This window comes from Nannobrachium achirus (genome assembly GCF_963921795.1).
Source record: "Nannobrachium achirus genome assembly, chromosome: 13".
NCBI classification, from domain to species: domain Eukaryota; kingdom Metazoa; phylum Chordata; class Actinopteri; order Myctophiformes; family Myctophidae; genus Nannobrachium; species Nannobrachium achirus.
In genome coordinates this window covers 21,349,819-21,374,193 of record NC_137833.1, presented here as the reverse complement: position 1 = coordinate 21,374,193, position 24,375 = coordinate 21,349,819, and the positions used below count along the sequence as shown (strand labels likewise).

Genomic DNA, 24,375 nt, shown 5'->3' with positions numbered 1-24,375 from the left:
TTCTTTCTTTAATTATCTCTCATCTATCTGTGTGTATTTCTCTCTTTGTCCATTTTCTCTCTCTACTGCATTCATTGACACACTAGCTTGTCTGTCTACAGACAGTGATCCCATCAGACAGTGAGTTATGTGTTATTTAATGTTGCGGTAATGTTGGCATTGGCCAGCCAGGCTTACAGTAATCCAGTAATAAGGCAGGCCTTTATGACAGCAGGGAAAGGCCTTTGCATCTCATCCCTGAGTTGTAGCCAGTGGATCAGTGGCACTAAAGCCGTCCCCATCTGATAGTCTGCTAGTGTGATCACTGACCCAGGACTCAAGGTCAGATACCCCTCCTATCCATTGCCGGCTTTATTGCAACCATATTGTCTGGTGTGTTGGGGTTTACGTGTAATGCAGTTACGAGATGCAGAGATGATGAGATTCAAAAAATACATTTGGTTGGACAGTACAGTATGTACCTCATCACAAGTTAAGTCAAGTTCAAGTTATTTTTAAATGATCCCTATGAGAAGAAGAAATAATTGTGTGCCCTACAAAAACCAAAAACTAAAACACTTTTTTTTATATAAGGAGCCATGCCTTGTTTCCCTTTTGTTTAGTTTTTTTTTTTACACTTTGCATACAGTGAAGTCAAACTGTAAAATGCAAATGTAGTTGCTTGTGTGATTACATACTGTGATCTATGAGTGGCCACTTGTCAAGTGGAAAGCTGGAGAGTTATTATGCAGCAAGCAGGGGTGTCGCACCACATTCTGGGCCCTGGGTACTTTAACTATTGAAAAATAAGATATACAAGCTCACAGTGCGGCACCGAGTGCCGCGCTGCGTAGCTTGTAGATCTGCTATTTTTGAAAAATCATGAAAATGTGTGAGTAGTCTTAATATTTCAAATCCTTCTAAGGTTTTTATGTTTCTATGTCAGTGGTGCTCAAACCTTTTCATGTGAAGGACCCCCATCTCAAAATATTTAGTTCCAGGGACCCCCCAAAAGCATTTTTTTTATTTACAAATGTTCGCTTGAAAAATACATATATTCAAAGATTTGCACACATTTTCACGACAAAGCAGATGGCAGCAGATCTACAAGCTTGCAGTGCGGCACTCGGTGCTGTGCTGTGAGCTTGTATATCTGCTATTTTTCAATAGCTAAAGTATAAAATACGGTAATTAAGGCCCCTCCACCTTGCGCCCTAGTTACTCAGGCAGCAAGCAGGTACTGTAGGACCATTTGGCTATTTATCTCACCTTGTTAACGTCCATGTGCTAAAAGCATTTGGCTGATGGAAACACTTCTCATGTATAGAATGGCATTTGTGTAAATTGCACCTCAAGTACTCTAGATCTCTGTTAATTTTCAGGCATAGTCTTATTATACACTTAAAAAAGAGGAGTGCACAGATGGTGGCAGGTGCTTGATTGATGTCAACAGCATTTGTGTCATGCTAGTATTTGTGTACTACAAACCCACATGTCAATTGAGTCATACTAAGTATTTCCATTGCCTGTATGGTGGTTGAATAATCCATCCAGTGGATTTTATATAATTTAGTAATAATACACCCGAGGCTGTGATATCATTTGTGATTATACCATGATTGTAGCTGTGGTATAACCACAATACATTTCTAGTCTATAGTGAGACTTCACCCACAATATTGGCCAAAAATGTTATGGTCGTAAATCCTTTAAAAACCTTTAAATGGGTTAGTATATCTATGTATAATAAGCCCGTTATATAACCCATGATTATGCAATGAAGAACTTCAATGTGTTGCAACGGGGAGTTCCAATTCGGCCATGTTAGAAGGACAATGTGTTTTATTGAGATACTGTACATTTACCAGTTTTACATGGAGATGTTCTTTTTTCAACAGCAGTTCTTGAGCGAGAGACGTGCAAGTCTGTGTCCACTGGTCAGATGTGTTTGTTCATCCATGGGGCTGTATAGGTTGTAATGTTGTGGTGTGTTTTGCCTTGGGCTGTGTTTTCCAGGCAGGGGATAAGCACTACCATCCTAGCTGTGCACGATGCAGCAGATGCAACCAGATGTTCACAGAAGGAGAAGAAATGTATCTGCAAGGTGACCAGACAAAATAAATCATGTTTACATATTCACTCATAATGAATGAAATGGAAGAAATTAATCTGTGCTCCAGTGGATTCAGTGTAGCTATTTCCTTCCAAGCTCGTGTTAATAATACTTTTCATTGGTTAAATTAATATTTAGAAAACTTACAGGCACTTTTAACCACTTTAACTTTCATATTCAAAAGAATTGTTTCCAATATAGCAGATCTACCAGCTTGTAGATATTGTAGATCTAGATATGAAGCTTGTAGATCATCTATTTTTGCAAATTTCGCCCCGACAGTCTTGCACACACACAACGAAGTAGGGTGTTATTTTACAAAAAAAGAAGAAAAAACATACGTGGCGATACCAATGTTTTTGCCCGACAGAAACTACTGTATGCGGCAGTGCTAAATAACCTACATGCATATATATTTTGAGTATATGCACATCAATATGCATGCAGTTCATTAATGTTCTATCCTCTTCCCCTCAGGATCTACAGTGTGGCATCCTGGCTGCAAAAACACCACCAGAACAGAGGAGAGACAGAGGGAGCGGGTAGGAATATATGGACCCCACTGACTGTCCTTGACACTGTCTCCATAAAGGACACCTTTCTGTCCTTCGCTTCATTCACTGTACGATGTAAAAGTCTGGATGTGAGACAGGGATTTCTCTGTGGGCTGCTGCCACCCTTCCTGCTGTTTTAATCCTTACCTATCATTGTGTAATTGAATTTCCCGTGTGTGTCTGTGTGTGTGTGTCTGCGTGCGTGTGCGTATGCATGCATGCATGTAGGGATGCACCGATATATCGGTTGTCAGCCACACATATGCCTACACCGATGTATGCCTACATCGGAAAAATGTTTATGCGTGTACCCATTTGTTTTGTGCGTGACTGAGTGATGAGTGTTTGCATAAAAACTGCTGTGTGTGTGTGTGTGTGTGTGTGTGTGTGTGTGTGTGTGTGTGTGTGTGTGTGTGTGTGTGTGTGTGCGCGCGCGCGCGCGCGCGTGTGTGTGTCTGTGTGTGTGCGTGTGTTTGTGTGTGATGTGGTTCATATTTTCATGGACCCATTCACCATATATACTGTATTATATGTACTGTATATATACAGTATATATATATACTGTGTGCGTCTGCGTATGCGTGTGCGTGTGTGTGTGTGTGTGTGTGTGGGTGTGAGAGCGCTGTGAGTCAGGCTGGAAGAAGCACAGTCCCTGTGTGATGTCCTGTGAACCCCCCTCTCCCTTCCTCCACAGCTATTGCCTCCGTCCCTCTTACTCCTCCAAAAAACAGAAAGGCAGGTACTGTATTCGCTATTGGCTATGAGATGGCATCATCCTCCTTCCTGTGTTTCACCATGTACATAAAGGAACATGGTGCACTGTATGCTGCCATCTGCTGGAGACAGCGTGCAGTGCCTTCCCTGTGTGTCACATTGTTATCGAACCATTATAGCCGTGTCTTACGTTTTACATTCTGTGTCTTCCAACACTTGTGCTGCGCTCATACTGAAGGTGTATGGTGGTACAGTGATGCACACATACATGTGGAGGATTAGACAGTCTTCTATGTTTGTATTTGTCTTTACTAATCCTCCCACTTCACTTACTCAAGACATGAAGAGCTCATTCCCTTAGACCAGGGGTCTAAGGGAATTTCAAAGTGGATGCCAGGGCACCCTGGGGTGCCGTGACGGCAGTCCAGGGGTGCCGCGAGATAATTTGATAATATTTGGAATTTATTTGGACACTTAAAGATTTTACCAAAATGGTTATTATCTCAATGTTTTCCTTGCAACATAATCGCTCAAATATGGCATAAATATAAGGTGCTAGGAGTGAAAATTATGAATATAATGTAGGGGTACCTCGGATGAGAATTTATTTTTATAGGGGTGCCCTGAGCCAAAAAAATTTTGGGAACCACTGCCTTAGATACAAATTCAAGACTGTTGTTGCCATCCAAATTTTTCATTATCCCATAAAATGTAAGGGCCTCAGGGCATTTGAGATTCTTAAAGAATCTTCGTGGTCATCCAGCGAAGATTCAATCAGGGTACAGTCAGATGTTGGTGTTTCCAAAGTGCTTCCCATGATCCATGAAACGCGAAGGGCAGGTTTTGCCATCCCTTCTTCATGCCATTTACACTTCAACCCAGAAGAGTGAGTGTGAGTGAAGTTGTTTTCCATGATAAATAATAGCCTAATCGAAAGTGATTTCCAGATGGCAGAGGGTGCTGTGGATCACTATGCACTGACTGGGGGAAACTGACTGTTTGAGACACATCGTTGCTACTTGTTCACTAACATTCACCCCTTGTCTTTCCTCTCGCAGCCTACGAGGTCGTCGTCCGAAAGTATTTGTTCCCGACCTGGTTCAAGCATACCTGGCTCACCAGGTCACACGATATATGTAAGTTTATATGGCTGTGAAACTACTCCTTATGCTGTAAAGATATACATGTAGACTGTTGTTCCATATAGCCTAGTGTAAACTGTCATTGTACAGTAATAGACTGTTGTTCCATATAGCCTACTGTAAACTGTCATTTAATATGTTTGCTGCTCCTTACTGTGTTACTGCCAGTGGTGGAAAGTTAGACATTTACTCAAGTGCAATTTTTAAGTACTTTTTTTCTTTACTGATATTCCAATTTATGTTATACTTATATAGAGTGTATACTTATACTCTGCACGACCCAACTACGGATAAGGGGTTGAAGATGGATTTATTTCTACTCCAGAGACAAATATGATTCTACTATAATTATTTGACAGCAGTTCCTAGTTACATTACAGATTTAGATTATTAATACAAAATATAAATTAACTGATACATTATTATTATATATTATTATAGGTTAAGCTTCCCAGCATCACAACGTCATTAAAATAAGACCCACCCTACCAGCTGCAACATTGAAAAATAAAGTATTCATGTGCAATCAAACAATACTATTGTGAAATGAGCCATTCTGCATTGTGTGTATTTTACATTTAGTACTGTATAGTATACAGTATTTTGATCACAATACTTTTCTCAAATACAATTTTGAATACAGGACAACAGAGTATGTCTACATTTTGGTATTGCTATATTTACTTAAGTAAACGTGATTACTTCTTCCACCACTGGTTCCTGTGAATTTAGAGAGATTATCTCCCCTATTCTTGCAATAGCACTAGATTAACACACTGTTAATCCTGTTTCGTAAGAGTGTGTGCTTCTCGTAATCTCCCATTACTCTTGTCTGTGTGTGTATATGTGTGTGTTTTTTTATTTGTCTTCTTAGGCAAAAGTAGACAATGAGATCCTTGATTACAGAGACCTAGCTGCCATTCCTAAGGTCAAAGCCATTTATGACATTGAACGCCCTGATCTCATAACCTATGACCCCATGTACACCACCTGTTTGGATGAGAGAGAGGAGAGAAGAGAGAGTGTGGGAGAGGTAAATGTCTTGCTTGCACGCAAGTCTGACCCGTGTGACCTTACAATTCATACACATTGTTGCTGCCGGGCAGAAACCTTGTATCATTCTCCACGTTTCAAATTTGTATGTTTGTTATGTTTTTTTTTGTGTGTGTAAATCAATGCCTTACCACATAAGTGGTGAAAATAGCAGAAAGTGACGCATTGTAAGCTTGTAGATTAATATTTTATTTATGTGTTTAAAATAATTATAGAAACAGAAACGGTCTTGGACGTACAAGGTTTCAACCCGACATTAACAACATGCTATTTATTATATTTAAACTGGAATCCTGATTGTTAGTTTAACTATACCTGTACATGCATTTGAAATTAAATAAAACAAATATCTTTCAGGATTCCAATAAAAAAATAGCAAAAATAGCCGATCTACAAGCTCAAAACACGCCACACTTTGCTATTTTTGACTGTATATGCATTGTGAAACTCTGGCGTGTGTGTGAAAATATAGTGGCCCTTTGCAGCATCAATGTTGCCCACCCCTGGTCTATGCGAACACAATTGGCCCCATGCTTGGGGGGTTAGGGAAGCCGGGCGGGGGGGGTGATATTGGTCATTGCACATGCTCTTTGGGCTGGGGGCGGAGCCAGTCAGCAGGGAGTGTTGGGCGGCAGGAATAGGACGAAGGCTCCATGTCCTCCCGGTGGGGGCTCCTCACTGGCAGGTGAGCCAGTAGGATACGACAGTACGTCCTCCCGGTGGGGGCTCTTCACTGGCAGGTGAGCCAGTAGGATACGACAGCAGTGACAACACAGAAATGTGTGTGTGTGGGGAGGAATTAATTGGGAGAGAGCGGCATAGCTCAGGGGTAGAGAAACCGTTATTAGAGCATGAAGGGTTCCCGAAGGGTTCCCAGTTCGAATCCGGGCTCCCCCTGAGTTAATGTCGAAGGGTCCTTGAGCAAGACTCTGAATCCCTAATTGCTCCCGGTGAGTAGGTTGGTGCCTTGCGGTTTCCTCCGCCACCGGTGTATGAATGTGTGTGTGAATGGGTGAATGTAATGCACAATCTATGTAAAGCGCCTTGGATAAAAGCGCTATATAAATGCACCATTTACCATTTACCATTTATTGGCATAACGACTAAATGTGGGGAGAAAAAAGTTTGTACTCTAAAATGTAGGAGAAAAAAAAAAGAAAAGAAAATGAAGGCTCGCTTGTATGTTCCATATCGTAAAAGAGCGATATTATAGTCAGTGAGTCTGTTCATGGCAGCAGGGTTGTTGTTTTCTAACACAGTGGTTCTCAACCATTTCAGGCCGCGACAACACAAATAATAATATTTTAACTGGGGACCCTCCCACCCTGACGAGCACTAAGAGTTGAGGCATTACATTTTGTATAACGCAATAACATGCTCACAGCGCCTCGTGTTGCGTGGCGTTGTGAGCATGTAGATCTGCTATTTTCACAATTTCTGCCTCTGATATTTGACAATTTGGCCAATGTTTAATTTGTCATAGCATTAAGAAGTCCTTAAATTGTCACTTTAGAAATGGTTTGTTTACTGTTGATTGGGAAAAGTTAATCATCTGGAGACCCCCCAAAATCATTTGGGGACTCCGCTGGGGGTCCCGACCCACAGGTTCAGAACCACTGTCGTAAAAGAGCGATTTTATAGTCAGTCAGTGTGTTGTTGTTGTTGTTTTCTAACACACAGTCCTGGGTGTGTTCCTCACAGCTCCACACTGCCAGGAGGGACCGTTCTCCTTTGCCAGATGAGAAGGTAAGACACAGTCAGTGGTGGAAAAAAGTACTCACATGTTTTACTTAAGTAAAAGTATCAATAACCTATTGTAGAAATAGATAGTCTGTTACAAGTACTAGTTTGGTATTAAAAATGTACTTGAGTAAAAGTACCTAAAGCAAAAGTACTCGTTGTGCAGAATGTCTCGTTTCACAAGTTAAAAATGTATTGAAAAAAGCAGATCTCTGCGTCGCACTGTGAGCTTGAAGATCTGGGGCCGAAAAATATGGACTGAAAAATATATAAGGCTGAAGGGTTTAGTGTGTTTTGTAATAATCGACAAAGTATCAAGTAACTAAAGTTTTCAAATAATTGTAGTGGAGTAAAAGTACAATATTTTCCTCTGAAATGTAGTGGGGTAAAAGTAAAACGTATTGACATTTTTTAAATAATGAAAAAAGCAAAAAAATTAATTAAAGTTAATTTACACCACTGCATACAGTACAGTATGTCACCCTCTACTGATGATGATAAATTAGTCTACAGTAGGTCACAGCAAGTACAGAGCCCACTTGGAGAAGAAGGTGCTGAATCTACAAACCTTGAGAACAGCAAAAATTCACAGTGTTCATTTCACTCTGACACTCTCAAACGGGGCGATTTTCCCACTCAAGGTCTTTATTTTACGCACACCACTAAAATATACCACATGTGCAGTACCATTATTACTAGTTTACAAGATACACAGTTTCAGACACAGGAGGAATTCATTGTAAAATGTCTGTGATTGCACTTAGACCAGCTCCAAGCTGGTCTTAAATCCAGTGTAGTGACAGCAGAGATGTTTCCTTACTATTTAGAATTATGCTGAGTGGCTGTAGGTGGGTTCACGATACACACACACTGCGTGCAATCAAAATCCATCCAAACTCAACACAGCACTCATGTTCAGCATGAGGTTCCACAAATTATTTATGATCTGGGCCAGATTATCAATATTGCATTGGGTGAGTACCCATTTTCTTTGCATGGAAACGAGCAGTGAGGAGGGACAGAGGGAAAGACAGAAAGCCAAAGCAAAGAATATGCATTTATTTCAATTATACTATAGTTTTTTCCTGATAGAATATGTCCAAATACCTCTCATCCTGTAAGAATTGTATGTAATCCTCTTGGCTTTCTTCATCCGTCTCTGCTCAATGCAGTAGGCACCAATATCTATTTTAGAGCTCTGATACAAGGATGCATGGATCATGGACACAGCATCAATCTTAAGCTCTATTAGTGTTTTATTTTTTATAAGAACATGTCTGAGAATGAGCTTGATTAAGTTTATATGTCCAAAAATATCACATATGTGTCTTGGACATAAATGAGGAGACATTGCTGGAGGAAAGTGTGGTTCTTGCATTCATGCCCAAAATGCCAGTTTCTTCATTCTCCTGAAATCTTTATATCACATCATTAAAGCTGCTAAATGGTCGCTCAGTTGCACCTCATTCTGACTTCCAGTGAGTGAGTGATCGGTTAACAAAATTGTGTGACAAACTGTCCTGATATGTAGTGTCGGCCATGGCATGACTGAACCAATCAAATTAACTAATGAATAACTAATGAGAGAAGTGACTGTACAAGTGGTGTTTGCACAGCACAAAACAAACACACACACACACACACACACACACACACACACACACACACACACACACACACACACACACACACACACACACACACACACACACACACACACACACACACACACACACAATTTAAATAGCAATACACCTAGCTCTTAAATGTAATGGGAGGAGACAAGACTCTATTTGGTCTAATTCAGGACCAAGAAACACCCATGACTAATTCAGAGACTTTGTGCCCACTTAATTCACTGATTGACTTGTAGAATTGGAGGCGGACACACCCCAAAACGTACCTCCTACATGGAGATTTAAATGAGAACTGAGTTAACTGATTTTATTTAGTAGATCCGATTGTTTTGTGAAGACATGGTTGGTCAAATGTAGATCTATCTAATACCCGAAGCACCCTCATAATGTATCTATTAATATCAGGTCTGTCTTAATATCTGTCATTTGTCCAAACACTGCATCAGGCTAATGAATGAATTAAAAATATAATGATAGAAGAATACAAGGTGTTATTCACTGGTCTTCCAAAAACCTTCGGCTGGCATGTTTATTTCTGTTCATCTTTGTTGTGTGTTCTGCTGACATGCTTTAGTTTTGGTATAAGAAGTAGAAGATGCATTGCTGTGTTGTATGTACATGTCTAATTATAATAAGAAAATTGCTAAATAAAGTTGTTAAAAAATAAAAGAAGTAGAAGATGTGGTACTTCCAGGTGTGTCCGTCTTAGCAGTCTAACTAGGTTTGGTGCCTCAGTGGTGCATATCTTGATTCTTTGTGTCGATGAAAACCCACCATGACGCAGACTTCTTTGTTCCTTTTCTAGTCCTCAAGAAACATGTCTCCTACACCGCCTGTCGAGGTGAGAAGAATATTGTGTCATGTTCTCATGTTAAACATTAAAAAATCGAACCTCTGTTCGAAGTGGAGCTGTGTGTGTGTGTGTGTGTGTGTGTGTGTGTGTGTGTGTGTGTGTGTGTGTGTGTGTGTGTGTGTGTGTGTGTGTGTGTGTGTGTGTGTGTGTGTGTGTGTATTGCAGTTGATGCTCAGGGCAGGCTAGACTCAACAGCACCTCTCTGGTCACCCAGGATCATGTGTACCGATTTTTGTGACATTTGAAGAAAATATGTAGGAAAAGGAGCAAAAAGTGTGTTTTGGAGAAAATTCAAGATGGCGGAAAATCTATCCTGGCGCAAATGGGCGTGGCCTATATTTTATGTTTAGGCTACACGGACGGACGGAGACAGACCCACACACACGGCCACGTATAGGGAGCTTGTGTTCCACACAGCTCCAAAAATGAATAAAACATATGTGAAAAGGAATTAGTCAAGGCCCTTCTGTCAGTTCTGTGGCCTGTTGGCTGTGGTCCCAATAAGTCTGCCGCTGATCATTTCAGCGGTTTGCAATGTTCGCTCCGGACACTTACTGTAGAGTAGATATACTCACAGACAGACAGACAGACAGACAGTCTTGTAGACCAGTGGTTCTCAACCTGTGGGTCAACCCCAGGGGGTCATCAAATTATTTTGGGGGGCCCCCAGATGATTAACTTAATGTGCAACTTTGTTTTCTCACGCAACAGTAAACAAACCACCCTAAAGTTTAAGTGTATAGAGGGTATATGCACATTTCTAAAGTGAACTTACTTTTTAATACTTCTAAAATAACAAATTAAACATTGGCCAAATTGTCAAATATTAGAGGCAGAAATTGTGAAAATAGCAGATCTACGTGCTCACAACGCCTCGCAGATTCTGCTATTTTCACTATAGAAACGCGTTCTACAAAATGTAATGCCTCAACTCTTAGTGCTCGTCAGGGTGGTGGGGGGGTCCCCAGTTCAAATATGATTATTTTGGCGGTCGCGGCCTGAAAGGGTTGAGAACCACCGTTGTAGACGGCTAGACTCCTACATAGGCCACTGTAAAATGGCTGAGAACTGCTGGTGTAGCAGGCTCATAAAATGTGTGTGTGCTTGTGTGTGTTTTTCCGTACAGGGTTCTTATGACAGGAGAGAACGCATCCTTCAGAGGTCCACTAGTCAGGGCTCCATAGGGTCACCTGTTTATAATCGCCATGGTTACACCCCCACCTTGTCACGCTCACCACAACATTTCCACAGGCCAGGTGAGTCGGGTGAGTCGGGTGTGTGTGTGTGTGTGTGTGTCTGTGTGTGTGTATCTGTGTATGTGTGTGACAGAATACACGATTGGGCTTGGTTTGAGTCGTTCTTTTGGGGCAGAATCCAGTGTAGAGATTTAAAAAAAAGATTTCTGATGATCTTCAGAGTTACATTTTATTCACAAACATTCACAAAGTGTCCATGTCGCACTCGCGTCATATTCGGTCAATATGTGTGTGTCATGGGACAAAGTTAAACGTATAATGAGTAGGACATCCTCCCCCACCCACCCACCCCACAAAGAAAAAAAAAGTGCTTAGTTTTTTGCAGTTCTTTGCAGTCTGTGTAGAGTCATAAGGAGTCTCCTGATGTGTGCTAGTGGTGTTGCTGAGCCGGGGAGGAGGAGCGAACTTTGAATGTTGTGTTTACAAACCACAACTGACAAAATCCTACTCATTATACCTGCAGTGACGTGACTGATTCTATTTCAGTTCACTTCCCTCCTAGACGCTAAGGTGATCCACCCTGAGCCTCTTGACCTTAAGCATCCCACCTGACCCCCCCACCCTACTCTAGAGATACCGTATTAAAGTGAAATTTCATCAAGACTGACTCCGTTTTGTTCCCCCCCAAATTCCCCCCCAACTTTATTTCCTGTTTTAACACACACTTTTCCAGAATAATATCGAGTCAGTTCTGATGGGATTCAACCTTTAATAACCCCCAACTACCTTTGAGTTATCTACCCTTTATTTTCGAAATGTATAAATGGTATCTCTTGTGCCACGCCTGACACTTCACACTCTTGAAGTGGCTTATCACTCTTTTCGATATATGATTCCTGTAAATATTTTCCCCTTTCTGTTTCCTCTCTCTCCCTCACCTTCTGTCTCCTCCATCTGTGCTGCCTGGTCCCCGGGGGGTATGTCCCCCCGTTCCTTTATTTGTTTTTTATTAAATACCATTCCCCCCAATGCAGAAGCTCTGACAGGCATGCAGAAGCTCTGCTCCTCTCTGTGCAGTAACAGTGTGGGCTCCAGAAATAGTGACTCCCGCCCCACATCCCCTTTCAGACACCACTTCCTCCCCCATAGCCAAGGTAAGGGGCCACAGTCCAAACGACATGCTCCTCCTCTCCGCTGCACTCCCCCAGGCTAGATGTCACCTCCATCGCCACCTCCAGTCCCCCCACCCCCTCCTCCCGCTCCCCCCCCCAAATTTCATACCGTTCCTTCATTCTGGATCCATGTTCCATCTCCCGTGACGCAAACAGAGATATGGCGTGACAATGTTTGCGGAAACGGTCGATCCCATCTTGCCAAGCCTCCTGCGTTTTAACCTCCAATTAACCTAGCATGAGCTAACTGATCCATCTACTAACATAGCGATGGCCTACTATGCAATTGTAAGGCTCTTCTCTCATTAACAATCGGTGCATTTCTATTGTGTTTTGTAGCGTTTGACAGCTTTGCATGCACACTGGAAGTTTTGTCTTACGAGCCGGACATTTTACTATAAAATCCTCCCGTGTCTGAATGGTGAATGGCTTTTTCTGCATGTTAGAATGAATCTCCAGCTTCCACTGGATTGCAAGTTTATGATGAGTTTAAATAGATGCCCTCTGGTATTTCATTTTAAATTTCTGTATTGCTGCATGTTGACAGTTTTTTTTGTTTATTTTTTGTTTTGTTTTTTTACCACAGAACGACTATTTGATATCAGGCATTAGACATTAACAGACATTGTACATCATAATTAATAATACATCTCCAAATGCAAATGTTTTTTTTTTACTTATTTCTTAATTTTCATTTCCTACAATATTATATCTATTAGTTAAGTCTGCTTTTTTCCCTCTTTAACTTCATTAACAGCATTAATCAAAACCAACCAGATTATGTCCCCTTTTGACTTGGTCCATGTGGCTCCCTTTATGCCACGCTGTCCAGACATCTGGTTTTTACCTCTAGTCCTCCCTGCTTATGTTCTGTTCTTGGTTCTTCTTATCCGGAGGCACTGACCCATCGAGCGGCCGGAGCTCCCCCCTGCCCCTCAGGCCCGACAGCCGGCCGGTCACTCCGCCGCTCTCACTGACCCCTAAACATTTCCACCTCCCAGGTAGGAGCCGGAGCGCACCCTGTCACTGCTCGCCCACAATCTCTTGACTCTCTGATCGCCGTCAACACTCTGTGTCAATCTCGATACCTCTTTTTTCCTCTCTTTTTCTGAGTCTCTTTGCATCTCTGTCTCTCTCTTTGTCTCTGCCAGGCCGAAAGTGTGGCCGAGACTATGTTTTGCACCCTATCTGTCTGTACGTCCGTCCGTCCGTCCGTCCGTCTGTCTGTCCGTGTGTGTGTGTGTGTGTGTGTGTGTGTGTGTGTGTGTGTGTGTGTGTGTGTGTGTGTGTGTGTGTGTGTGTGTGTGTGTGTGTGTGTGTGTGTGTGTGTGTGTGTGTGTGTGTGTGTGTGTCCGTCCGTCCGTCTGTGGACGGCTAATCTCAGGTACCGTTGACCCCGATTAACGTGAAACTGTGCACACACACTCCCTGCCTGGATGCCAGAGCAGAACCCCTGCCCCACATGTTTTACATGGGCCTGTTATAGCACCACCAGGAGGCCAATTCTTTTTTTATATTACTCCTACAGGTTTTGTCCAAATATCACACAAATAGGTTAAACCAAATATTGGCTTCCAAAGTTTACAGGAGTAGTCAGTTTTGAACAAAATGTTTCAAATCATGAACGCAGTGTCCGATTGCTGTGAAACTTTGCACGCACATTACCACTATGTTGAGACTTGGGCCAAACATCACGCAAATTGGTACACATTATCTCTATAGTCATGTGATCCAGACGGTTATTTCTGATGTTTCATATTCCATTCTGATTGGCGAATTTTTAACATTGCTGGCCCACAATAACCTACCTGACCTGGCGGAGACCTGTGCTCCGAGGAGCACTTTTGCTAGTTCTCTCTCTTCCACTCATTCTCTCTCATCTCCTTGCCACTTTATTCCATAAGTGTCAACGTATTGATCCCCCAACCTCTCCTTGTGATACTATAAGACAATAAATGCACCATTAGAGTGCAGTATGTATCATGGGGGGGTAGAGGCTTTAAATACATAACTCAAGATGAGGGCTGGGTTTACTGAAACTGTATTTGCTGTTTTCAGTAAGTATTTGCTACCGCAACGTCCATTTTGGAATGCTTGACGTCTTTACCGTAATTATTTGATGCATTACTGTTTACCTCAGTTCTTTGCTACATTCATATCGTCACTGTCAGGCAGAAACCTTGTTTCTCCAAGTTTCAAATTCTTACATTTTTCCGTAAAGTAAAGCCCTGGTTCATCACACAAGACTATTGCACAAAACTAGCGAAAATAGCTGATCTACAAGCACACAACGCCTCACGGTGCGAGGCGTTGTGTGCTTGTAGATCGTCTATTTTCATTTTTAAAACGATAAATACAAATCGAACGGTTTTGGACATACAAGGTTTCCACCCGACAACGACGATATTATATCATGCATTCATGTAAGGGTGTCACTATGTTCTTACCAAATGTCCGTATTTGACTTTTTATTTTCAGATCAGGGGATCAACATCTACAGAAAACCACCCATCTACAAACTGCACGGTATTTTAACTCCTACTCAAATGTTTTCATCTCATTATGCATATGAGGCATAGTATTCCCGAAGTCTTTTGAGTGCTATGCTGTAGTTATTTAAATGTTTTATGTTAGTGGCTCAGCGAGTTGTGCTTTTAATGACTAATGTTCTGTACTGGTCTTCAATGGAATTACTGTATGTGTCATAGCATTAACCGTGTGCAGTCTCCACCTCCAGTGTCAATGTATGAGCATTGTTTGAAGTCTCTCTCTGACCCTCCTCTGTCTGACCAGTAGCTTGTGCTACACTGCATTTTGTCTATCTTTAAAAAGTGATGTAATTCTGTGTTAAAAATCTTGCTTTTCTCATTTTAACTTGGAGTGAGACAATTCCACTTGTTGCCTGTGCAAGGGAAGTTCTTGACCATGTACATTATCTTATACTGATACAAGTGGTGTGGTCTGCTTTATTGAGAATAATGACTCAAGAAACGTGTTGCAATAAGTTCAGTTTTTTAAGCAGAATACAAAGTTAAACGACATGTGACGGAAAGCAGACATTTTTGCAGCCAAGTCAAACCCACAACAGTCTGGCACTGAACGATCGCTGAGACTGACGATCGGATGTAGCCAGAAATTATGAACGTGTGCAGGGTCCAGACTCTGACCCAGACACTGATAGACCAGTTGCCATGGTTACCAATTTAGATACAGCTGCCATAGCGCCCCAAAGCAAGACCGCTGATGACATCATCAGATCCGCAACCTTCCCCGCCGCCCACGCTCCCACTTCGGATACCAGTGAGGGCGTCCTTTGGCCCTACTCTCCCTCTCTCGGTGTATTAGGTACAGTAGGCTCCCGAAGAGCATGCTTACGCCGCGAGCATGCTTACACCGCTACCCTCTAGTGGCGAAACATACCCCTAACACAGTTGTTCTCAAACTTTCTTTAGTTAATGTGCATTATTTCAAGGACCCCCTTTGAAAATGTATGAATAGTTGGGCTCAACTTGGTTCCATTTGTACACTCTCAGATTTACGGACCTGCAAGGGCCGCTTTGGGACCCCCTCAAAGAACACTTGAGGGTCCCTGGACCCCATCTTGAGAACCACTGCCCTAACACCTGTAGTCTTGCGTAGCCACATCAGTAATGTTTGACTACCGATACGTCTGCGGAAATCTAAATTCAGTGTAGGGGCTAGAGCAGCGGAGAACGCCTCTGCTGATAAACGTATCGTCACTGTCGGCCAGAAACCTTGTATGTCCAAGTTTCAAATGTGTACTTTTTTTTCGCAAAGTAAAGTTCTGCTTCATCATACAAGACTGTTGCACAAAACTAGTGAAAATAGCCGATCTACAAGCACACAATGCCTCGTGGTGCGAGGCGTTGTGTGCTTGTAGATCAGCTATTTTTACTATTTTAAATCATTTTTAAAATACAAAATGAACGGTTTTGGACATACAAGGTTTCCATCAGACAACAACGATATACACCTACTGGTTTAGAAACCAATCCTAATGCCATCCCAATATGAAGTATTGCCCTAAAGCATTTGCATTGATTCTGCAGTGCTATTTATTCATTATTTTTTCTTTATGTATGTAATTGTTTAATCTCTGAAATGTTTCCGTCCAGTTTTTGCCCTACACTGAATTTAGATAGTCACCATTGGTAGGCAGAGATCTCTGATTGTCTGGCCATGCGAGACTGCCTAACGTCTAAACACAAGCTAACCCTTTACCCTAGTCTCCCTGTAAGCTCCCGCCCCTTAACTGCATCCCTGCTTTCACTATGCTTTCACTTCAAGCACAGGCTTATCTTATACTTGTATACTTCAGTTGTTGGCATCTATTGGTGTTATTAAGTTTGCTTGCACAGCACAGCGGCGTTGTACCCTTCTGAATGGCTTGCATTCCTGCTTCTTCTTTACTATTTGTTGCTTTTGGAAGCTTCAGCAATGCCGTTTTTGTTATTGTTTCATTTGGTTTCTAACCTAGAGCACATAACTAGTGGCCTCGCTGTACTCAAAGCTGTCACAAATGACTTGGACAGAGATAACTGAGACTGACTTCAAACTGATTTGCGTCCTGTCCGTCTCGTCCTGTTTCTGTGTATTCAACATGCAGTTAAGATCTTGATATAAATAATTTCCAAGTGTTAGTTTAACTCCAAGAGTGTAAATGACTAAACCTAGAATCTTTTTATGCTTTTGGAGTCAAGTCAACACTGAGGATTTAACTGTGGTTGCTGCTGCCAGCGTGAACATCTGTCACGGTGGCTGATTTATCCGTTTGTCTGTCTAGTCAACTCTGTCTCGCATTTGTGTTCTATCTATCGGTGTCTTATGAGCTCGCCGTGTGTGTTTGTGTGTTCTTCACCACTCTGCAGGACGTGTTGGGCCTCAATGATATGTTTCTGTCTTTGTATTAAATCATTTCATTAGGTACTACAGTCCAATACACAGTAAACTGTATAATACACAGTAAAATGGGAAAAGTGTGTTTGTGTGTGTAACTCAACTCGGCTACTGTACGTGTGTGAGTGTGCATGGGCAAACGTGTGAGTGCGTGCGTGTGTGTGTGTGTGTGTGTGTGTGTGTGTGTGTGTGTGTGTGTGTGTGTGTGTGTGTGTGTGTGTGTGTGTGTGTGTGTGTGTGTGTGTGTGTGTGTGTGTGTGTGTGTGTGTGTGTGTGTGTGTGTGTGTGTGTGTGTGTGTGTGTGCGTGCATGCGTGCATGTGTGCAGCATTGGACCTTTTGCACAAAGTAGTGCAATGCAAGATAGAGGGCGCCAGATCCTTTTGAGTCACACCCTACCACTACTTCCTGTTCATCCACAGAGCATTGATTCTAGTTGTTTTCTCCATTAGATTAAAGTGCTTTCTTTCACTTTTTTCAACTTGTATTACTTGTCAAAATGAAAAAAAGTGAAAAGAAATCTAATAGAGAAAACAACTAGAATCAATGCTCTGTGGATGAACAGGAAGTAGTGGTAGGGTGTGACTCAAAGGGATCTGGCGCCCTCTATCTTGCAATGCACTTTTGTGCAAAAGGAGATTTGAATGCATGCATGCATGTGGCTCTTCATCTTCTAAGTGGTCTGTGGCACCTCTAGGCTCATCAGAAGTCAGGAGGCGATCCAAGGAGGAGGACGAGGAGGAAGCCTTGAAAAGAAAACAACTTCAGGAGGAACATCTTAGCAAGGTCAGCCAGGCTTCATCCATCCCCACAGGGGCGTCACAAGGGGAGGAAAATGGGACTGAGTTACTAGGGCCCAAGGTGGAGGGGCCTTAATTATTTTATACTTTAGCTATTGAAAAATAGCAGATCTACAAGGCACTCTGTGCCACGCTCTAAGCTTGTAGATCTGCTATTTTATATATGTATTTTTTAAGCGAACATTTGTAACTCAAATTTTGCTTCTGGGGGTCCCTGGAATGAAATATTTTGAGATGGGTGTCCGTGGCCTAATACATATCATTTTGGGGGTCCTTCACATGAAAAAGTTTGAGGACCATTGACATAGAAACATAGGTTTTTCAAGAAACCTTAGAAGGATTTGAAATATTCAAGATTTTTTTAAAATAGCAGATCTACAAGCTTGCAGCGCAGCACTCGGTGCCGCGCTGTGAGCTTGTATATCTGCTATTTTTCAATAGTTAAAGCACAAAATAATCCAGTGAATCCTTGTACCCAGGGCCCAGAATTTGGTGCGACACCCCTCCCTATATTCAAACCATCTATCATGGCACAAGGTCCAAACTAAAGTGCAAGGCACACATACATTTTGGTGTGTCTAACTCGAGTGTCATCTCCCATTGCCTTTAAGATATTTCACACTGGTATTTCTTCAAGTTGGAGCAAACCATCTATAATCCTGACCTGAGTGCCTCATTGCGGCAGCAGTGTTTCTAATATGTTTACATATTTCTGTTTGATTAACACAGGACTGTGAATACAAAGCAGAAATAATGCAAAAACATAACAATTTTGTTCTTGCTCTGGACCTTTTAAATCAACTTTGGATGTGAAAGGAAGGCACCTTAATTCATGACAGTCATGAATTAGTCATGACAGTACTACTTTTCAAGGGTTATAGCTTGCCACAAGCTGGTATAATATGATGTTCTTGTTTTGAACCTCAATGATGATGAGTCTCTCATCAATAATGTATTGAATCTGAATGATGCGTTGAATATATGCCCCATAAATTTGTGTGGAGTTTGATTTACTCTCTGGTATAAAGTCTCATCACTTTCTGCTCCCTCTAGATAGCAATGTGTCAACTCAACATATTTCCTGACCACACCTCACGTGCATTTTCTACTCACATAACATTGGCACTGGGCGTGAAAATTGCAGCTTAAAGGGATATTTCACTTTTAAAAAAAAAAACTTTTGGTAATTGTATCGTCTAATCAGGCTTTTATGAACACCCTGAACAGTTTTTAATTTGCTTGATTCAATATTTAGATATTTGATGTAAATGTTACCAGGCCCTCCAGGCCTGTTTAATTGTACTGTGTACAAAATATTCTTAAATACTTTTTGCCCTTTGTTTTGTGAGGGCTGTGAATTTATGTATTTGAATGTGTGTGTTTTAGATCCAGTCTGGTTTGGGGAAGCTCATTCTGAAAGAAGAGAGGGAGAAAGATCAGATCAGAGAGCGTCATGCACGCAGCCTCTCCGCTCAGCGCTATGACCCCAAGCAGACCAGCTGTGATGCAGGTATTTATTTAACCCCCTGGTGTGTTAATCAATCAATCAATCAATCAATCAATCAATCTTTATTTCAGACTCTATATCTATAGGTCCATATAAAAAAAAATCACACTCGTGTGAACTGAGCGGTGGTGTGTGTGTGTGTGTGTGTGTGTGTGTGTGTGTGTGTGTGTGTGTGTGTGTGTGTGTGTGTGTGTGTGTGTGTGTGTGTGTGTGTGTGTGTGTGTGTGTGTGTGTGTGTGTGTGTGTGTGTGTGTGTGTGTGTGCAACAGCGCCCCTCCCTTAACATGTGTGGTCAGAAAAGGTTACTGCAGGCTACATACCCGGAGACAGACAGACAGACAGACAGACAGACAGACAGACCCACACACACGGCCACGTATAGGAGCGTTGTGACCACCGCTCAACAATACAGGGGACGCAACAGAGATTACAACTACAACAACAACAAAACTAAAAAAAGAGTCTCTTGGAACTCAGGTTAGCTCCAAAGTCCCCTCTTGGGTAAAAAATAAATAAAATAAAGATCAAAGGCCATTGTCACAATTAAGGCCACAGTCAAAATCTAGAATGAATTGGCAGTTTTTTCATGAGACTTGGTGGGCTCAAAGGTCACCATCAAGTTAAATGTCAAAATTGCATTATCACTCATACTGTACATCTGGAACAGAGACACGTGGAACAAGAGATGCTGCATGCAGGGTTTTCGCAACCCTTTGAATAGCCATTGAAAGGCTTGTGCTGAAATATATCATATGATTCTGGTCTGATTTATGTATGTCAAGAATCTGCAAGCTTGCAGTGCAATACCACGGTCTGCTTAATAAAATAGCATTGTGTTTACATGCAAACAGCTGACACAAAGGCCATTTTGATGTTACAGATCCAACTTCTCCTACTAAAACCAACTCTCTGCCTGGCTATGGAAGGAACGGGATGCATCGGGTAAGAACTACATATTCACAATAATGCTGGGTGTATTATTCCGGCATCATTACATCAATCAAGTGGCCGTAGCTCAATCACCTTCAGAATCATTTGCCACTTACTATAAATGCACAGAGATCAGGGGGTGACATTATCATTATCAGCATGTATTTGCTTCAACGTGACCAAGACAAATTTGTGTGCTTTCTGCTTTTATATTACTGGTAGGAATTCTGATTATTCACCTTCTGCAAAATATTAAAGGGTGTGTAAGTGATATGTTTTTGTTTAAAAGTTAATGCTCTAATATCACCATCTGATCTCTCTCTTGCTTGAGTGTTTGTTCAGTAACGGGTCCTCCTATCTGTCTAGCTCTTTAGTAAACATGAAATACATTTTCAGGTCAGGATACCAAATGCATCCAATCAGTAGAGATAATCCCACAAAGATAATGAATCAGCTTCATTTTTATAGTTTTCCAGTTCAGTGTGTTATTACTTTTTGTTTATCCTCTATTTAGTTATCTCTTCTCGTTGAATAAAATTGGCAAAGATGGGTAGACTTCTGTTACTGAACATAAACTCTATAGCAATGATTGCTATTGGAATATAGAGCTATTTAACACTTAGTTTAACAAAAACAATTAAAGGAGCTATAGTCAACTTTTTCTTGAAAAACGGATGCTAAAATGAAAATAATGTTTCAAAAATATTTTATAAACAACAATAGACTAGAATGTAAACAAAGTGTCGGTCTGACAATGGCCAAAAATGATTATTTTATCATTATTTTACACTTTTTGTGGTCATTTTTGAATAGAAACACATGTATGAAGCTTATTTTTTTATAAAATATTTTCGAAACATTATTTTTATTTTAGCATCCGTTTTTCAAGAAAAAGTTGACTATAGCTCCTTTAAATACTATACTGTTAAAATTCTGTGTGTTTAATTGTCTGCTGTTCTTAGTTTGCAAACCATGATGTTTTCCCCTTTTGTTCTTTATTTTGGCTTTTTTTCTCCAACCCGTGCATTCCTGCAGCCCCAGTCCACAGATTTCACCCAGTACAACAGCTATGGGGACATGTGCGGGGGAGGAAGAGGTGAGCGCTCCCACCAGAATAGAGACTATCTTCTTATCAGTTTATCAGTTCACCAAGGTTATTCATTACCATCGGTATTTGTAAAAAAACAAAAGAAAACATATTTTTTTAATCACTTAAGCCTTGTCTTGTGATGAATTGAGACAATAGCTGATCTAAATGTGTCGTGATATGTGAGCTTGTAGATCTGCTATTTTTGCTAGTTTGGAAAATAAAATATTTGACATTTTCTGGGGGGAAAAAACGAAATACGTTTTTGATAATTATTTAATATATCTGATAATTTCGGAACTATTTCACCTATAATTTGGCCAAAATAGGGACGCCAGGTTGAAAGTGGTTAACGCTGCAATGTGTCTGCTAGTAGCCTGCTAGGGAATTTGACAGGAACCCATTAACCGTGAGTCTCATTTTCTGTCCCATTTTGTCCTGCAGAGTTTCAGGTATGTGTACCATCTGCTTTATTTACATGGCATGCTTCCTCACCTTGCGTAATGTATTTGCTTGCCCATGGGTCACAAGACGCACCTTGTCCCAAACGCACCTCGCCCCACTTGCTGAATGCTTGCATCAGTGTTTGACTGTCAGCTACAGGGCATGCAGTGCAGTGATTTGTAATGCTTCTTTACTTTTGGGAGACGGACATGCGGTGTGTCTGGACATTGAACCACTGTACTGTACATGCAGTGTAGTATCATTGCCTCATGTCTTGTTTCTGTCAGTTGTTTACCAGTGTTTTGAGTCAAGCTAAATGTCTCATTGGAACATGTGATGTAGAGATACACGAGAACAGTGGTTCCCAAACTTTTTAGCCTGTGACCCAAAGGAGAAATTAGACCTTTGCCTGCGACCCAAACTAGTGAATATAGCAGATCTACAAGCTCACAACGCGCCGCTTCGCGCCAGGTTGTGAGCTCGTAGATCAGCTATTTTCAAAATCGATTGAAATGTGTTCTCTAATTTACGGAATTTAATAGATTTGTTGTATTTATTCATGAAATTACTTGGAAAATCATTTCATTTATCATGAAAAATGCTTTTTTGGGGATATCTTTTGAAAACGTTTTGAAATAATAATAATTAAAAACAAAATGTAGGAAACAAAAAAAATTAGGAACCCATAAAAATGTATCCGTGACCCACAAATGAGTCCCGACTCTCGACCCACTGTTTGGGAAACAGTGATTGAAACAACCTGAAGAGATTTTCAAAACAGAGTGTGTAAAACTGTCCCATCTTGAATGCTTTATTTCCCTTGTTCTAAAGTGAGTTTGCTCCATCTAATGAGAATATAGTGACTGACCAGTGTCACTGGGGGATGTTCATGCAACTGATCCAGTCCCCTCCCACTATTACATTTTTGTATGTTCTATTCTTTAGCACATTAAGGATGGCCGTGCAGCTCTTGCAAGGATGGACAGGGGAGTATCTATGCCTAATATGTTGGAACCAAAAGCAAGTATCTCCTTCTTTTTGTATTGATGAAAACCTTTAGCCGTAAACCTCAAATATAATAGAATACTTAAAACGTGTTGTTCTTCAAAGGTGCCTAAATATGCTTGTTAAGTACTGCTATATTCACCAAGTCAACTTCTGTACAAGAGAAAGAACGAAATTAAGAAAAGCCCAACTAAAAAAACAGTAGTGTGTAATTTAATATAATTGCCTCATTTAAAATCTGTGGTGTGGGGACATTGGTGGAAGAAAGCGATGAACTAACATTTTACTAACGGTAAAAGACTCACAATGGCTGGCTTCCTGATTTGGCATGCTGCTACGGGACCAGCCGAGTCACCCTTGCGCTTAGCATGCTGGCTTCTCCATACTCATCTGCACATTAGCTTTGACTGACAGTGGCTGGATACTGTATGCAGCCATACAGTGGAGAATCCAACACTTAAGACTTTCATCCAAACAACTCATATCATATATATACTACTTAAATAGTATATAATGAGGAGTACAGTATATTACTGTGTGGATATGAGTTGAATAGAGGCCGCCTACAACTTCTAGTTGCTTATTATTGGGCATTTCAGTTAAATTAACAGTGGCAAAATGCCACATCAAATAACTGGACACTTCCCTCCTTGTGAGATGATATCAGTTAGTGGCAGCACATTGGCTTTCCAGGACAGCCATTCCCATGTAGACCTTTCTTCATTATTATTATTGAGCCAAATTTACTCCTTTTATTTGGTATGATATTACTCTGAGAATGCAGACCCTTTTCATTGTTTTCACTTTATATCTCCCTTGCCCCTTTTCCAACGGATTGCACGTTAACAACACACCAAAATAGTGTATGCGTCCCGGTAGCCACCATACCCAGTAAAATCCTCAGTTGTAATTTATCCATTTTTAATTCTGAGAGTGTACAAATGCAATCAAACGAACCTTTACTGGTCCATTTATTTCCATTTGTACTCTCCCAGAGTTAAATGAACAGAGGATTTCACTGTGTACAGAGCCTACCATGCACCCCTCCTAACCTGTTAACAGCAGCCCCTCACCTCCACACAACAACCTCCCGCCACCTATTCTCCCTACCAGTGATCCCACCCTTGTCTCAGTAACAAAACAAATAGCCACACAGTTGTGTCCTTGGAAATTGTTTACAGGTTTCTGAAGCTTAAAATCAGCACTATAGGGTTGACTCCCCCCCCCAACCCCACTTTCTTATTATAATTCTTTATTGACAAGTGTCTCCTTCTGAAGGTGTATCCATATGAAATGCTCATGATAACCAGTAGAGGGAGAGCTAAACTGCCCAGGGAGGTGGACAGAACCAGACTGGAGGTATCAGCTTTCCACATGACCGTCTGCAATTGATACTGGAATTGTCTACTTTGTGTAAATAAGATGTTACACAAGTGCTACCGTAGCAAGGAATGTGCAGTATCCATTGCCTCTTGTCATTTTTGCAGTGAGCCCCTCCCTTTGTGGCGTTAATGCTAACCACAAGCCCCCCCC

The 24,375-nt window shown here is 41.3% G+C and overlaps 1 protein-coding gene across 8 annotated transcripts in view; it reads left to right on the top strand.

The window, feature by feature from the left end:
* The window catches only part of ablim1a (actin binding LIM protein 1a), an 81,233-nt gene that overhangs the window by 55,365 nt on the left and 1,493 nt on the right, over positions 1–24,375 (top strand). For 3 of the 8 annotated variants that reach the window (XM_080741018.1, XM_080741019.1, XM_080741017.1), the window contains exons 7-23: positions 1,996–2,083; positions 2,570–2,634; positions 3,341–3,385; positions 4,419–4,496; positions 5,377–5,535; positions 7,257–7,301; positions 9,738–9,773; positions 10,912–11,041; positions 12,016–12,135; positions 13,050–13,154; positions 14,632–14,679; positions 15,361–15,498; positions 17,767–17,855; positions 19,256–19,379; positions 20,257–20,318; positions 21,342–21,402; positions 21,838–24,125. In XM_080741018.1, coding sequence (XP_080597144.1) covers positions 1,996–2,083; positions 2,570–2,634; positions 3,341–3,385; positions 4,419–4,496; positions 5,377–5,535; positions 7,257–7,301; positions 9,738–9,773; positions 10,912–11,041; positions 12,016–12,135; positions 13,050–13,154; positions 14,632–14,679; positions 15,361–15,498; positions 17,767–17,855; positions 19,256–19,379; positions 20,257–20,318; positions 21,342–21,402; positions 21,838–21,983 — 1,539 coding nt within the window. In that variant the 3' untranslated portion in view covers positions 21,984–24,125. Of the gene's footprint in view, positions 1–1,995; positions 2,084–2,569; positions 2,635–3,340; positions 3,386–4,418; positions 4,497–5,376; positions 5,536–7,256; positions 7,302–9,737; positions 9,774–10,911; positions 11,042–12,015; positions 12,136–13,049; positions 13,155–14,631; positions 14,680–15,312; positions 15,499–17,766; positions 17,856–19,255; positions 19,380–20,256; positions 20,319–21,341; positions 21,403–21,837; positions 24,202–24,375 lie in introns of those variants that run through there. The other 5 variants (XM_080741024.1, XM_080741020.1, XM_080741021.1 and 2 more) reach the window with 5 other exon arrangements.